This window comes from Sminthopsis crassicaudata, chromosome 2 (assembly GCF_048593235.1).
Source record: "Sminthopsis crassicaudata isolate SCR6 chromosome 2, ASM4859323v1, whole genome shotgun sequence".
In the NCBI taxonomy this organism is placed as follows: Eukaryota; Metazoa; Chordata; class Mammalia; order Dasyuromorphia; family Dasyuridae; genus Sminthopsis; species Sminthopsis crassicaudata.
Window position 1 is genome coordinate 627,889,078 of NC_133618.1, and position 16,558 is coordinate 627,905,635.

The 16,558-nt window shown below is 33.5% G+C and overlaps 1 protein-coding gene across 2 annotated transcripts in view; it reads right to left on the reverse strand.

Annotated features, from left to right (window-relative positions):
- The window catches only part of GRID1 (glutamate ionotropic receptor delta type subunit 1), a 1,118,042-nt gene that overhangs the window by 143,668 nt on the left and 957,816 nt on the right, over positions 1–16,558 (reverse strand). For both annotated transcript variants that reach the window (XM_074296389.1, XM_074296388.1), the window contains 4 exons: positions 8,770–8,871; positions 6,413–6,610; positions 1,917–2,241; positions 146–284 (listed from right to left, as the gene is read on the reverse strand). In XM_074296389.1, coding sequence (XP_074152490.1) covers positions 146–284; positions 1,917–2,241; positions 6,413–6,610; positions 8,770–8,871 — 764 coding nt within the window. The remainder of the gene's footprint in view (positions 1–145; positions 285–1,916; positions 2,242–6,412; positions 6,611–8,769; positions 8,872–16,558) is intronic.

A 16,558-nucleotide genomic window follows, 5' to 3' on the forward strand; every position in this document is an offset into this window, starting at 1 on the left:
TTCAGGATCTTTCATTAAGGGAATTCATTTATTTGACTTAGAACACACACAAAAATATATATCCATACACATTCATATGTATTTTAAGCCTTTTTAATTTACATCCCTGAACTTTAGTACTGAATGAGGAAAGGTCTTTTCTTACCTTATGGGATTATCCATCCGTGACACTGTAAGGAAGGCAGCAAGATTTGCCGTATAAGACGAACAGACAATTAAGGTGAAAAGCCACCAGCTCCCCATTACAATTCGCATGGCCATGGAGTTTGTGGGTGATTCTCCCCCTAAAAGAAGCAGAGAATGTGAAGGGACTTGGTGGCTCCCTTCCCCAATCACCATTCAAAGATCATTATCATCATCATTTCCATCAATCACATTGATAATCAGAGCTGCCTTTTGGCTTGTTTCTCATTTTGTCCTTATGCAAATTAAAAAAAGGACAATTATGAACCCATGAAAACCACTGAAAACTCAGGGATCCACTATGAAGGTTTCAAGACACAGTCATATCAGTATCAACTGCCAAGTATCAAAACTTGTCAAAACTTAAAGCAGACTGCCTTTAATTTTTTTTAAAAAATGACTTCATTGGTAGTCTTATACATTATTTCTATGTGATACAAAACCTTCAAGGCCCCAAGCTATGATTTGGGATTTTTTCAATTTCCAATTTACATTTCATGTTCAGGAAAAAAATATAAATATGATATTATCTCCCACCCATGGATCCTTGTGCTTTTTTTCTTTTCAACCTTCAAAAAACATGATGGCATGATGTTCCATGCCATGTTCTTTTTTTTAATTTTTTTTATTAATATCCTAACTTCCCTTGATGAATCTTTTTTAGAATGTTCTGGGAATTATTATGTTTGACTTTTAGTCAAAGGCTGCCCCTATGAGTCCAATTATTTCTCCTAGGTCCCTTAGGTGGTTGCTTAAGAAAGCTCTCAGGGACTTATTGCTTTTCTCCAGCCCACCAGGCCTTTGCTGAGGCGAGAATCAGGGCCAAAAAGCACATTAGGAGGTATGTGAATTTGTAGTTTGCAGCCAAAATTTGATAATTCCATAACATCACAGAATGCTACCCAAAAAGCCCTGAAAATGCATGAGTACTAATCACCTCAAGAATGCTTGGATTCCTGTTTGGATCCTTGCTAAATAATCTCAGTGTTTTCTCTTCCACATAAATTTATTTAAATTAAGCAGAAAGTCAGCTTTCATTTGACAACATTTTGTACAAAATGATCCACCAAGCTAAAATCAAACAAAAAGTAAAAGCAAACCCAAAATTTCTACGTTAATTCTAATTAAAATGAAGAAGTAGAATGTAAAGATTAGTCTGATATCATTTTACTCATTTCTAGGCAGGAATGAAATTGAAAGAATTCTATAAGTTTTTAGTAATGATATAGAGCTAGATAAGTTATTTTAAACATTTTTTAGTAATAATATGGAGCTAGATAAGTTATTTTAAACATTTCTTTCTTTCTCTCTTTCTTTCTTCTTCCTTTGCTTCCTTCCTTCCTTCCTACCTTCCTTCCTTCCTCCCTTTCTTCTTTCTCTGTCTCTCTCTCTCTGTCTCTCTCTCTCTCTGTCTCTGTCTCTCTTTGTCTCTCTCTCTTTCTCTCTTTCTCTCTCTCTCTCTCTCTCTCTCTCTCTCTCTCTCTCTCTCTCTCTCTCTCTCTCTCTCTCTTCCCCTTTCCTTCCTTCCTTCCTTCCTTCCTTCCTTCCTTCCTTCCTTCCTTCCTTCCTTCCTTCCTTCCTTCCTTCTTTCCTTCCTTCCTTCCTTCCTTCCTTCCTTCCTTCCTTCCTTCCTTCCTTCCTTCCTTTCTTCCTTTCTTCCTTCCTTCCTTCTTTCCTTCTTTCTTCCTTCCTTCCTTCCTTCCTGGAGAACTGGATAAAGATCTACAACATACCTTGCTGTACAAAGGCTCCATAGACAATCCATATGGCACTGTGAAGGGTGGAGGATGCTGATGGACTAGACTGTGAAGAGTTCTGCAATCTGACGGCCTGTATCCGGTTCAATACAAATATCAAGACACCAACCACGGGAATTGCTGCTGCAATGCAGGCCCAAACAGCGAAGTCAAAAGGAGCAAAGAGGGAGAAAATGTTGATTTTCTCTTCTGGTTTCTTGATAAGAATCCCCACTGAGTAATCCATGTACCGTTTGCTGAAGTCTACAACACTCTCCCGCTCTGGTGTGATGGTGATGGCTGAGATTGCCATGTCTGCTTTCTGAAAAACAAAGTTAAGCATCTTATCTACTTCTGAAGGTCCCTATGTTTCACAGAAAGAATGGCTATTTTACATAAAGAGGGGATGCCCATGATTATCAGAAGTCTCCTTTACCCCAATATATATTTGTTTGTATTGTATTGTGTTATTAAAAAATCATCCTCCCCATTTCCATAGGGACCTGTTTTCCACTAAATCATCTGCATTTTCTTCCTTTTCCCTTAAGAAAAGGGTTTCCCTGGGTTCACATTTATGAAATTCTCAACTATAGTCAGGGGTATGATTTGTGGCTGGAACCCTCAAAAAGATCAAATAATTTACCATGACCAGACTGATACTAACTCTGCTGTATAGTCTGCCATATCCCTTATATGGTAAATTAATCATCTCTGGAGAAAAATCTTAATTCCAGATTTGCCTATATACAAGTCAGTTCTGCTCGGTTCCTTACCTTTCCAACCTCCTCATTCCTTTAGAAATCCCAGATTTAATTCATAGAATCTAAGACTTGAAAAGTACTTTAGAAGTCAGGCAACAGAACTTTAAAAAAAATGCCACTACATCGCAGATAAAAGTTTACTTAATCTTTTCTGGAGGACTTCTGCTGAGTAGGTAGCCCAATAGTTCTCCAAACTGATAATAACAATCACATTTTTGACAATTCTCATTATTTCACTTAATCCCACTACAGGGTTTTTTTTTTCATTTTCTATTTTATTTACTCCTAAAAACATTTACCCTTTCCTATTTTCCTTTCATCTTCAAGTACAGAACTTGATAATAAAAGTCCTTGGTTCAGATACTGAACTGTCTCAAATACTTACTAGATGTATAATCTAGGATAAATCATTTATGCTATAATAATCAGTTTTCTCCATCTTTATGATGGGTATGACAATAGCTGTACCAATCTATATCCCACAGTTATGAAAAATAAAATTATTTATAAATTGCAAATAGCTAGATCAATATATATGTACATATATATAAGTATATATATGCATATACACAAACATATATAATTATTGTCATTTTCTACAGAAAGTCAAGATCCTTAAGGAAAGATATTTTTCTTTCTTTTTTTTTCTATTTTTCTACCCTACCCATAACACAGTACTTGATAAATATTGGATGCTTAATTAATGTGTATCCAAAATTATCTTCTCATGAAACAGAGCCAAGATACCAGAGAAAAGACAGGGAATCATCTAAGTTTTCCATCAGACCTTTTTATATACTTTTAAATAATCATTCTTTGCTGGGAAAACAAGAAAATAGTATACTAGAAACAAGGCATTGACTAATAACTAATACCCTATTCCAAGATAAGGTGAAAATGGGTTCATGATTTAGACAATAAAAGATGATACTATAAGAAAATTAGGGAAACAAGTTTTAGGCTGTCTCTCAGATCTGTGGAGAAGGGAGGAATTTATGGCCAAAGAAGAACTAGAGAACACTATGAAATGCAAAATGGTTAACTCTGATTACATTAAATTAAAAAAGATTTTGCACAAACAAAAACTAATGTAGCCAAGATTGGAAGGGAAGCAGAAAGCTGTGGAAAAATTTTACAACGTGTTTCTTATGAAAGCCCCATTTCTAAAATACATAGAGCATTCACTCAAATTTATAAGAATAAAAGCCAATCATCATTAATAAATGGTCAAAAGATATGAACAGAAAATTTTCAGACAAAGAAATTGAAATCATTTTAGACATATGAAAAAATGTTCTAAATCATTATTGATTAGAGAAATGCAAAGAATGACAACTGTCAGGTATCACTTCACACCTATCAAATTTGTAAGATGACACAAAAAGATAATATAAATGTTGGAGGGAATGTGGGAAAATTGGGACACCGATACATTATTGGTGGAGTTGTGAAATAATCCAATCATTCTGAAAAGAAATTTGGAATTATGCTCAAAGGGCTATGAAATTGTGCATACCTTTTTATCCATCAGTGTCTCTATTGGGTCTGTATCCCAAAGAGATTATAAAAGAGTGAAAAGGACTCACATGTGTAAAAAAATATTTGTAGCAGCCATTTTTTATAGTGACAAAGAACTGGAAATTTAGTGGATATCCATCAGTTGGGAAATGACTGAACAAGTTATAGTATATTAATGTAATGTAATATAATTATTTAAAAATGGCAAACCGGCTGATTTCAGAAAAGCTTGGATGCTAAGTGAAGTAAGCAGAACCAAGAGAACACTGTACACAACAAGAAGATTATATGATGATCAACTATGATGGACTTGGCTCTTTACAGAGGTGATTTAAATCAATTCCAATTGAATTATGATGGAAAGAGACATCCAAATCCAGACAGAAAACTATGGAGGCCAAACAAGAATCAAAGCAGAGAATTTTCTTTAAAAAGTAAAGCTTCATAGTATTTTTACCTTTGTATTGTTTTTCATGTTTTTCCCCTTTTGATCAGATTTTTCTTGTGCAATATGATAAGTATGTAAATATGCTTAGAAGGATTGAACATTAAACCTACATCAGATAGCTTGCTGTCTAGATAAGAGAATGGGGGAAAAGGGAAGGACAAAAATTTGGAACTTAAGGTTTTCAAAGGATGAATATTATCTTTGCATATAATAAATATGAAAAATAAAAAAATAAAATACTATTTAAAAGGAAAAAATAATGGTGCAAAACAAATGTTAGAGAATCAAAAATACAGAATTAAATACTTTTTTTCCAGCCAAAGACAACTTGGAGGATCAGCAACAATGCGATACTAGCACAATATCGTGCCCTGTCCCCATCAAACCAGGAGCAAACATCAGTGCTGCCTCATCAGTGGCAGCAGTTGCTCTTGTTGGACCTCACAGCACAGACACCAAGTGAATTAGAAGGCTGAAAGGAAAAGTCTATCTCAGTAGGATGAGAGGGCCCTGGGAAACCAGCAAACTAGGAGTGGTCTTGGGAGCCACTTAATTGGTGATGGGTACAAAAGCAGCAGGAGGAGCAGTGATGGTGGCTTCCAGAATTCTTAGATGACAGATGGCAAGGGGGTCAAGAACAGCTAGTCAAAAGGACTAGGCATCCTTTTCTAGCACTGAGACAGGACTCTGTTGCTTAGCCCATACTCAGAACCTGGACATAGTCCTAGATTACAGTCCCAGGTTAAGGAAAGGTGCTAATATTCTAGAATTGTGGAACAGGGACTTTCCTCAATGTTTCAGAACAGAAAAGAGTTCTATAATCACTCACAGACCAAAGTGCAGGTCAAGGGAATAATTAACACACTTCTCCATGGATCATACCACTTTGGAAGAACTGAAAGCTTACATGTCCCTTACATATAAGGATCTAAATGCTTATTCTCTCCCCCACCTCTTGAGAATTCTAGCTCATTATGAGCTTTCTGCCTAATACTCCTTCATTACTTACTGTGTACATCACACAATTATGTAATTAGACAAAGAGACTCTGATTTTGGCCAGAGTAGAGTACTCTCAGTGTGGAGACTAATATACTTTCATCTCTTTGAGAAGAGGAATGGATATAAGCTGAAGTTATTAACAATACATGCAGCCCTAGTAGTAAGCCTCCAGAGTCAATGAACCCTTAGGTCTTTCTGGGTGATCAAGGGAGAATAATTATCTGTCAAAAATAAAAATACTTGGATTTTGAACCTCTAGATTTGAATGATCAATCATGCCCTGAAACATTTTAGGATGCTCAACCCAAGAAATACTCAATGCCAGGATCAATAACTCAGTTCTGTCTAAAATTGAAAGACAGATGTTGTTTTATTACTGACTGCACCAGAACTGTTGATAAACAAGAAGCTGTATAAAATACATGAATTTTTGGCATATTACTATATGTATCCATCCAAATGACTCAGGTGTATTTAGAAAATTTGATAATACTGTATCTCCACTTCTGAGCATCCCTCTCAGCAGCAGAAGGGACATCAAGCTACTCTGTTTTCAGAAAGAAATTTTTAGATATGAAGTTTTCCTAAATACAGAAAAATAAGCTATCCTTGACATTATACATAATCCTGGTTATTATGCTATTCTACATATACATAGGAGACTCAGATTATATCATTATGATCTATGTGATTTAATAAGGAATAGATTATAAAAAGTCCAATGGGTCTCATTTCTTCACTTCACCGTTCTTATAGCATACTTGCCTTATTAATGAGTTCCCCTATCATTCCATTCCAGGAGGTGTTATGTAGCTGGTGACCATATTTGCCATCAGGAGCTTGATAAATCTCATATTTAAATCCTAGGGTTTTGGCCAAGGCATCCAGGACATCAATGGAGAAGCCTTTGTAGCGTTTGGGCTGCCCAAGTATATTCTCTGCCACCATCACAAAAGGTTCTTCCTGAGAAAAATACAATGTTTAAGCTAATATTAAAGCCACTTATTTTCAAAGAATGTAATTGAGTGGTGAGGATGTTAATGCTTACTGATTTGGAACTATGGGTACTTAAACTATTAACAAAGAATGGACTTTACCATAATTTAAGAATAGTTATAAAAATAATAATTTATATCTGCCATTAAAAAGAGGCAAGGAAAAGCTTTTACAATGGAGAAGGGGGGATGAGAGGGAGCAAGTCAACCTTACTCTCATTGGACTTGACACAAATAGGAAATAACATACATACTTAATAGGGGTATAGAAACTTATTCTACATTGCAGTAAAATAGGGGGGAGATAAAATATGGGAAAGGGGTAAGAGTGATAAAAGAGAGGACATATTGGGAGAGGGAGTGGTCAATAGAAAAATATTTTTGAGGAGGGATAGGGAGAAAGAAAAGAGAATAAATGAGGAGAAATACAATTAGCAATAATAAATATAAATTTTTTTGAAATAAGTTTCTCTTATGGAATATTATTATTCTCTAGGAAATGATGCGAAGGATGCTCTCAGGGAAAAAAAAAACACATGGAAAGCCTTCCATGAAAAAAGTGAAATATATTGTATACAAAGTAATAGCAATGTACTGGGATGACCACCTGTAAATGACTTTCTTATTCTCAATAGTATAATCACCCACAACTACTCTGAAAGACTTATGATGAAAAAACTTATCCATAGCCAGAGAAAAAAACCAATTTGTCTGAATATAGATCTAAGCATTCGTTATTTCTCTTTATTTTAAACTTAATTTTTTGAGGGTTTTTATTTTCATTAGGATGGAAGATCTATGTTTTCTTTCACATGGAAATGTTTTGTATAACTTCACATGTGGTTTCTTAATTGTGATTGGGGTAAGAGAGAGAACCTAGAACTCAAAATGCTTAAAAACAAATGTTAAAAAATGTTTTGAATGTAACTGGGGAAATATTAAAAAATATATATATATTAAAAATAATAATTTACTCTTTGGGGAACAATGTTCTAAGATATCAAATCAGACATCTATAGGTTACCAAGATCTGTACAGGATGGTATAGGTAAAATCCAGTTCCCAAACTATAGAATAATCATCTTTAGTTCAAAACTTTGAGATTTGTTCATCATTGTCCTAAATGTTTACTACATAGGAAAAGCCATAGTAATACTTCTGTCCATTCAGAAAGGACTAAAAGAACCTGTATTTTTGTGGAGACATTCTATATGCCTACTGATAGAAAAGTGATGGGCTCAATACCAAGAAAGAAATACATATAGTTTTATAAGTAAGAATTTGTTTTTGAAAAAAAATAATTAAAAATGTTTTGTATCACCCTTGGTTCCTTCATTAGTAGCCTTACCAGTGTGCTGTTTCTTATAAGCTAATCACCTGTATTCACATATGTGGCAATTTTTCAGACTTGATATTTACCTATAATTTATAGGATTCCACTTAAGAAAGCCAGATGCTTCTCAAAGATTTTCAAGTATACAAACTCATGCTATGATAACATAGAAAAAGGAGCAATCTATATACTAGGTTATCTCAAGAAATATTTCATTAAGATCGCATTATGGTCCAATGAGAGAATTGGAATTAAAACATAGGACTTGGGTCTTTGAGCATCGACCATAAATGTATGCTTTCTTCTTTTTCATGATACACTGTAAATGGTTTGACTTTAAGGGTAACAATATGAAATGCTAACATTTGTCATTATTCCTTTCCCTTGCATTAACTAGATCCAGTGTGGCCCTTTTGACAATGAAGCTCAAGGAATTGTTTTTAATATTAATTATTTTGAATAGATTAATTATTAATTAATAGAATGTGCTTAGGTAATTGAGGGTAGGAGGAGGAAGAGAAAACTCTAGGAGGGGGAGGAAAATGCTGTTTTCTTCATAATTACTGCCAGAATGGAGGTGAAGTCATATCTGGAAATAAGAGAATAGAATGTGGAAATATATCTGATATGGCTAGTATGGAACCAAGTTGTAAAAACATTGTTTAGCTTTGTTATCCGAGTCTCTATCCTCCTAGGTAATATTGTTAGTTAAACAAGGTGACAGGATGTTAGAAAGGGCAAGGACATTTAGCAATAGACAGGATACAGCTTTTGATTCCTGAACATGATCCTACCAAGACAGTCACCACTTTGAGTGTCAGTCCATGGAGGTGGCTGCCTGTGTGCCTCTCCTGAAGGCTGCCATTCAGACCTTTCTCCGAGTCCCAAGTCGCCAGCTGTGGAAGAGAAAAGAATGAAGACATAAACAAAAGAATGTTCCATCAGTTCTTGCCTATTCTCCTTCCCATCTCAGATCAAATATATATCTATCCAACTAAAAGTGGGAACAAGTAATCAATAACCCCATGGGATTTCCCATGAATGTAAAATAAATCTATAACTATGAGCATGAATAGAACTTAGCCTCAGAGTGCTACATTGAACGTGTACTAATGATACCTGAATATATTCCATAGTATAAAGATGCTAACTTTTAGTCCCCAATTAGCAAGTATAATTTGTTAATTAGAAATCTACTGAGTGGTAGGCTATATAGAGTACCTCTTTCTACCCTCCTACTTTACTCTCCCTTAGGAACCATTTTGTATCACTTTTCAGATACTAGGATTATAATAAGCACAAGCATAAAAATGCTTTGAGTATAGCTGTGGCCAAAATTCCCAATGATTTATAGGGACAGAAGACTGTTCAAAAAAGATCAGAATTTCATTCAGTTGCTCTATTGTATTGTGAGGAATAATGTCATCTTTTTGATTAATTGAAATAATTAATTAATTACATTTCAGTGGTGCAAAAGTGAGTTCTTACATTCTTCCTACAATTATCTCAAGGCTACCTTATTACTTCAAATCACCTTTTTTTTTTTTTTTTTTGGCCTCTACTATCACACTGAGATATATATAGATAGATATATATAGATATAGATAGATATAGATATATATATATAGATATACACACACATACACATATATACATACATATATATGTATATATATATATATATGTGTGTGTGTATATATATATATATATATATATATATATATATATATATATATATATATATATATATATCAATCACCTCCTAGAAAAAGAGATAATAGAGTTCATCCTGAGTTGCAAAGTGTCTGTCTATAGCAGACTTCATTACTACCCAAAAAACAATCTGGAGAGAAGATCATATATCTGGCATGGTATGGCAGTCATAGGATACATTCCATTGAGAAGTTTTCTTTGTAAAAAGATAAAATATTTGGGATTTCCTTAGAAAGGAGATTACAAGGAAAACCTTTTCTCACAGGATATTGGATGGTGTGATTTCTTTTGAAAATATCCTATTGTTGAATGAGTCTCAGTTCCAAACACACTCATAAATGCTAAGGAGACAAAGAAAAAATATACAATCCCTCATTCCCTCTTTTTTTGTCCCCTACTTCTGTCTCTCTTTGCCTCTAACTCTGTCCAAAACCTGAGTCCTGAATCACAGTGACTCAGCATCTGGAGGCAGATATCCACGGAAGGGAAATTTGCTGTTATATTTTGATAGTAGTTTGGGAAGGGAAATACTGATATAGACTGTGACATCTATTCTGGCTGGAAGGGGTCTGTGCTCTGATGTTCTCAGCTGTACAACATTTGATACAAACAAAGGACCTGGTTCTAGGAGCTAATCTCAAAGGAACTATTGGATTTTTCTTTCTCAGTGTTATCTCAATAAACCATTAGTAACTCCCTGATTATTATAGATGAGAATTCTGGAAAGGCCTTTGATCCAGAAGAAAAAAAATAGCAATAAATCCAAGCTCTCTTTTCATTTGTGCCTTTTATTAACATTTTAACTACTGATCAATACATGGTTTCTGGATGCTCCAGAAGTAGAGGGGGAAAGTGAATAAATATTACCAGGGAAACCTGAAAATAGAATCAAAGATCAGGATTTCTATGGGAGAAGTCTCAAATTAATTCAATGACCCAAACTTTAAAATGGCAGAACTTTAAAGGTCTTTTCAGTAGACTTTCAATATTCAGCTGATAGCACAGGGCATAGAAAATTGAGTTGAGTCAAGAAGATCTGAGGTAAAATTTGGCCTCAGATACTCATTAGTTACATGATTCTGGGAAAATCATTTAATATCTGTTTGCCTCAATTTTAAAAAATATAAAATGAGGATTTTTTTGGTAGTGCCATGATTTTATCAGTGCAAACCTTTTCACTTTTAAGGGATTTAGTGGACTTTATTATAAATTTTATAATTACCAAAAGACAGGAATAATGCCTGCTTCCCAGGGCTTTAAGATCTTAGCACTGTTCCTAGTACACAGTAGGTACAACATACATGCTTATCCCTTCCATCTTCTTTACCCTTGGCTTGACTCTGATTCCAGAATCTTAGAATATGAAGAATATAGACTTAGAAGATAATAGGTGGCAAGGACATCCAAAGTTATCTAATTCAACACCCTCATTTCATGGAAGATAAAACTGAAGTTCATTGAAGCTCACTGACATGACAGAGACAAAAATCCACACCTTCTCCTCTGATTTCAATTCTTGTGTTCCTTCTACTATTTTTCATATCACACATCCCCACTCTAATTCCAATATTGGGAACCAACAGTACACTACCTCTAACAACAAATGTTTATAGACCTTGAGATTCCAATATAGATGGCGATTTAGAGGCAGCTAAGGGATGCCATAGAACATTGGGCACTGGATCAGGAGTCAGGAAGCTTAGAGTACAAATCTGGGCTCAGACACTTACCACCTCTGTGACCCTGGACAAATCAATCTCTATTTGCCACAGTTTTCTTATCCATGAAATGGGGATAAAAATAGTATAAATTCTTAGGAATTGTTAGGAACATCAAATGAGATATTTGTAAAGTGTTTTACAAACCTTAAAATGTTATTTAAGTACTAACTATTACTGTTGTAGAGGTTTCTTCATATATAAATCCACATATGAAATTGTACATATATCTATATAGTCGATATGCATGTATGCTTATATGGCAGAATCACATACTTTTAGAGTTGGGAGAAAATTCAAAGACAAGGTAGTCTATGCCATACTAAAAAAGGAATCCTTCCCAAAATTTAAAAAGTCATATTCTAACCCCAACTTGCAGACTTTCAATGTGAGAAAACCTATTACCTTAAGGCAGCCCAATTGTTAGCACTTTTCTCCCCCTTTCCCCCCTTTTTTCTCCCTTCCTTCTCTTTGCTACTTGCATCCGTTTCTCCTATTTTTCCTCTGAAGTCAAATCTGGTTTAAAATACTTGAAAATCACTATCATATTCCTTTTGTGCATTTTCTCTTTTCCATGCAAACAATCTTATTCATTTAGCTCATCTTCAGATGGCTTGATGGTGAGATCTTTTAACCATCCTAGTTGCTCTTCTCTGGAAATTAAAACATCTAGCAATGCTATTGAAGAAATGTAGCTGCTAAAAGAGAATGGAATTCTCTGGATATGGCAGCACCAATACAGAATAGAAGCAGGAATGATCACTTCCCTAGACCTGGACATAAACCATCCCTAATGATGCCACAGATCATATTGGCTTCTGTACTAGTCAGGTTGTCCTGCTGAGTCATTGATTTTATTACAAAGTCCACTAAATCCCTTAAAAGTAAAAAGGTTTGCACTGATAAAATCAAGGCACTACTAAAGCTACCAAACTCCACTGTGTATATTTCTAATTAAAAAGTTTTCATTTACATTATCTCAGATAACCCTCAACACAACCCTATTAGACAGATTTTATGCAGATTAAATAGAAATAGATTAAAATGTGAACACACACAGTACACAGATATGTATGTATACTTATTTGCATATTCAAACATAAACATGCATGAGTAAATACCCCTGTGTAAGTGTAACTGTAAGCATATAAAAGCAGGGCAAAATACTCAACATTTTATCTTTGAGTAAAGTGAGGCTCAGAGAAGTCCCAGGATTTGCACAAAGTCAGGTAGCAAAATCAAGAGTTAATAATAGAAGGAAAGATGACTAAGATAGGAAATATTGAGTTCTTCAAAATTCTCCCCCACACAAAGGAAACTCTCACCTCGAGATAAATTTTGAATGTTGAAATAATTAAAAGGTCTTGGGAGAACCTCAGAAAAGATTTGACCTCCCAGTGCCCTTACTGAAGTGCAAAATATCTCTAGGAAGATTCTCCCAAATCAATCAACAAGCAATTAACCCTTGGGGCCACTTTCATATCATTGATAATATAGGGGTCATGCAACTGAGCAGAGGAAAACTGAAGGGACTTTTGCTATTGGAGTACCAGTGATACTGGTCTACAGCTGTGAAAGAGGAAGAATAAACTCATTACGGGTGAATGTGGTTGCAAAGGGGTGAGGACCCTATTGGTTATGGGAACTTGGCAGAGGGCAGAACCACTAGTTTTGGTTCCAGGGCATGTGGGTAAACTGATATTTGGCTTGGGAAGGATTGCATGGAGTAAGAGTTTTTGTAGTGATGGCATGACAGGGGGGCCCTGGGTGTAGCTCAAGGGTGGAGAAGAGTGTCTGAAATTAAGATCATAGAACTCAGAAAACAACAGTACCAAAACACAAATATGTACCGTCATCCACTACACCTCCGGACCATGGCCTGCTCATAATAATAAGCTACTAAAAATAAGAATGGTTAAGAAGAAGAGAAAGAAACTAATGATAGATTGCTATCATGAGGATATAGGAGATCCGGGTTCATACTCAGAAGAAATAATGAAGTTTCAAAAAGTTACTCCTACTTCAAAGAAAAATGATAAATGGTCAAAAGTCCCAAAAGAGTTCTTGAAAGAGCTTAAAAAGGACTTTACATATCAAATAAGAAAGACTGAAGAAATGTTGGAAAGAAATAAAAGAATTCCAAGAAAATTATGGAAAGCCAATCAATTGGAAAAAGATAACCAACATACTGAGGAAGAAAATAACTCCTTAAAAAGTAAACTTGGGAAAGGAGGAGCTAATAACATGATTATAAGACAAAAAATAATAAAACAAATCAAAGGAATTGAAAAATAGGAGAAAATATGAAACCTCTCATAAGAAAAAAAATCTGAAAAACAGATCAAAGAGACACTGAAATATGTGAAATTTATCTCTTTTTTTTCTAAAAAAAAGGTTTAGATTGTATATTATAAGAAATTATTCAAGGATATTTTACTAAAGTTCTAGAATGAAAGGGTAAAATACAAATTTAGAAAAAAATCAATTATCATTTAAAAGAGATTCCAAGATGAAAACTCACAAAAATATTACACCCAAGTTCCATAGCTCCCAAGTTAAGTAAAAACATTACATACAAGAAAAAATAATTTAAAAACTGGAATTACACTCAGGATAATAAAAGAGCTAACAGCTTTTACATTAATGAATCAAAGTGTTCAGAATATTTCAAAGGCCAAAAGAACTGGTTTGCAACCAAAAATAATTTACTCAGGAAAATTGAGTATAATTCTGACTGGGGAAAAATGGATATTTAATGAATTTTTAAAAATGTTCCAGTATGTATGTGACAAAAAGTGGAAATTTTTTCAAAAGAAATTTTGACATGTAAAATCCAGGAAAAATATAAGGCAAATGTTAAAAACAAATTAAAACATTTATATAAGGGATTTAATAAGGTTGAACTGTTTATCTCTTATGTAGGAAAATGCTATTTGTATTCTTAAGAATGTTACCATTATTTGGGTAATTTTAAAGAATACACATAGACAAAAGATACGTGCTTGAGTATGAAGAGATGATTCTAAAAGTAAATAAAAAATGAATCTAAAAAATAAATTAGGTATGGAGAAGTATAATTGAGCAATTATCTTAAACAGACAAATCAGAAATGGAAGAACTGGCATGACGAAAGCAAGAACATTACTATTATGGCAATTGGTTAAAGAAGGAATAATATATACACTTGGGTATAAAACATATAAATTTATAAAGAAATAGGATGGTAGAGGAGTGGATAAAGGAGGGATTTTTAGAAGGGTATATAAATTAGGAAGTAGGAGTGTGGGGGAAGAGTTTAAAGGGAAAATTCTTAGAGGAATGGATAGAATAAGGAATAAGAAGGTAATAGAGAAGATAAAAAGGAAGGGTTCTTTCAGAGGATGCAGATTAAGGAAATGGTGACTAGAAATCAGATGTGAGAAGAATGATGGGGTCAGAAGGATAACAACGATGAAAAATAGACTGGGTGGAAATACACAACTAGTAATTATAACTTTGAATTTTTTAATGACATGGAATCACTAATAAAAGAAAAATTGATAGGCAGAATGGATTAAAAATCAGAATCTGACAATATATTGTCTACTAGAAACATATTTTAAAATGAGATACACACAAAATTAAAATAAAGGACTAGAGTAGTATTTGCTATACTTTAGCTGAGGTTTAAAAAAAAAGTCAACACAGAGATAGCAATTATAATCCTAAAGTAAAAACTAAAATAGATTTAATTTAAAAAGTTAAACAAGGAAGCATTATCATTAAAAGGTACCATCAATAATAAAACAATCCCAATACTGAACCTATATGTACTCAATACTATAGCATCTAAATTTTTAAAGTGCATTATAGGTAAAAATAGGTAATAATATTATAATAGAAGGGAACTTAACCTTACCCACTCAGAATTAGATAAATCTAACAAAAATAAATAAAAATAAACAAGTTAAAGAATTGAATAGAATCTTTTTTGGGGAGTGAGCAAATTAGAGTTGAGTAACTTTACTTATTTAATTAATAAATTAAATTTGAAGTAATAGAATTAATAAATTTGAATCAAGGTACTCCTGACTCCAAGTTTAATGCTCTATTCATTGTACAACCTAGCTGCCATAAATGGAATCTTAAAAAAACTAGAGAAAACTGAATGAGAACTGAAAGAGTTATACCATTTTTCTCAGTGGTATGTGGTAACTTTATAAAAATTGACTATATAAATAAAAAAAATTGACCATATATTAGGGCATATAAGCTTTATGGTTAAATGCAGAAAAGCAGAAATATTAAATGCATCCTTTTCAGGTTACAATGCAATGGAAATTATATTCCATAACATACTACAAAAACACTAATTAAAAATTGATTGGAGACTAAATGACCTAGTCTTTAAAAATGACTGTTTTAAAGAACAAATCAAAACAATCGATTGCAAAGAATTATAATAATGAGACAATATGTTAATATCTATGGGATGGAGCAAAAGCAGTAAAAGGAGGAAAATGCATGTGTCTAAATACTTATGTCACTAAAATAAAAAATACACCAGTGAATTGGGTATGCAATCAAAGCTAGAAAAATAACAAATTTTAAATTATCAATTCAATTTTAAATTGGAAATCCTAAAAAAATTAAACGTGAGATTTATAAAATCAGGAATAAAAATTGAATGAATAAATAAAGCTAGGAATTGGTTTTATGGGGGAAAATGATTAAATAGATAAATCAATGATTAATATGATCTTTAAGAATAGGGAAAAAACAGATCACTATCAGTAAATAAAAAAGATGAATGACATTAGTAAAGATGAAATCAAAGCAATTATAAGAAGTTATTTTACCCAATTATATAAAGTATAAAATGCCTAAGGTTAACAGAAAAGAAAATAGAACATATAAATATACCTATTCAAAAAGGAAATTGAACAAACTTTATATGAGCTTTTTAAGAAAAAAGCATAGTGATATGTCTCTCTTCAACAATGAATTGATTCAGACCAGTTCCAATTGTTCAGTAATGAAGAGAGCCATCTATCCCCAGAGGACTATGGGAACTGACTGTGGACCACAACATAGCATTTTCACTCTTTTTGTTATTGTTTGTTTGCACCTTTTTTTTCTTCTCTGTTTTTTTTTTTCCTTTCTAGATCCTATT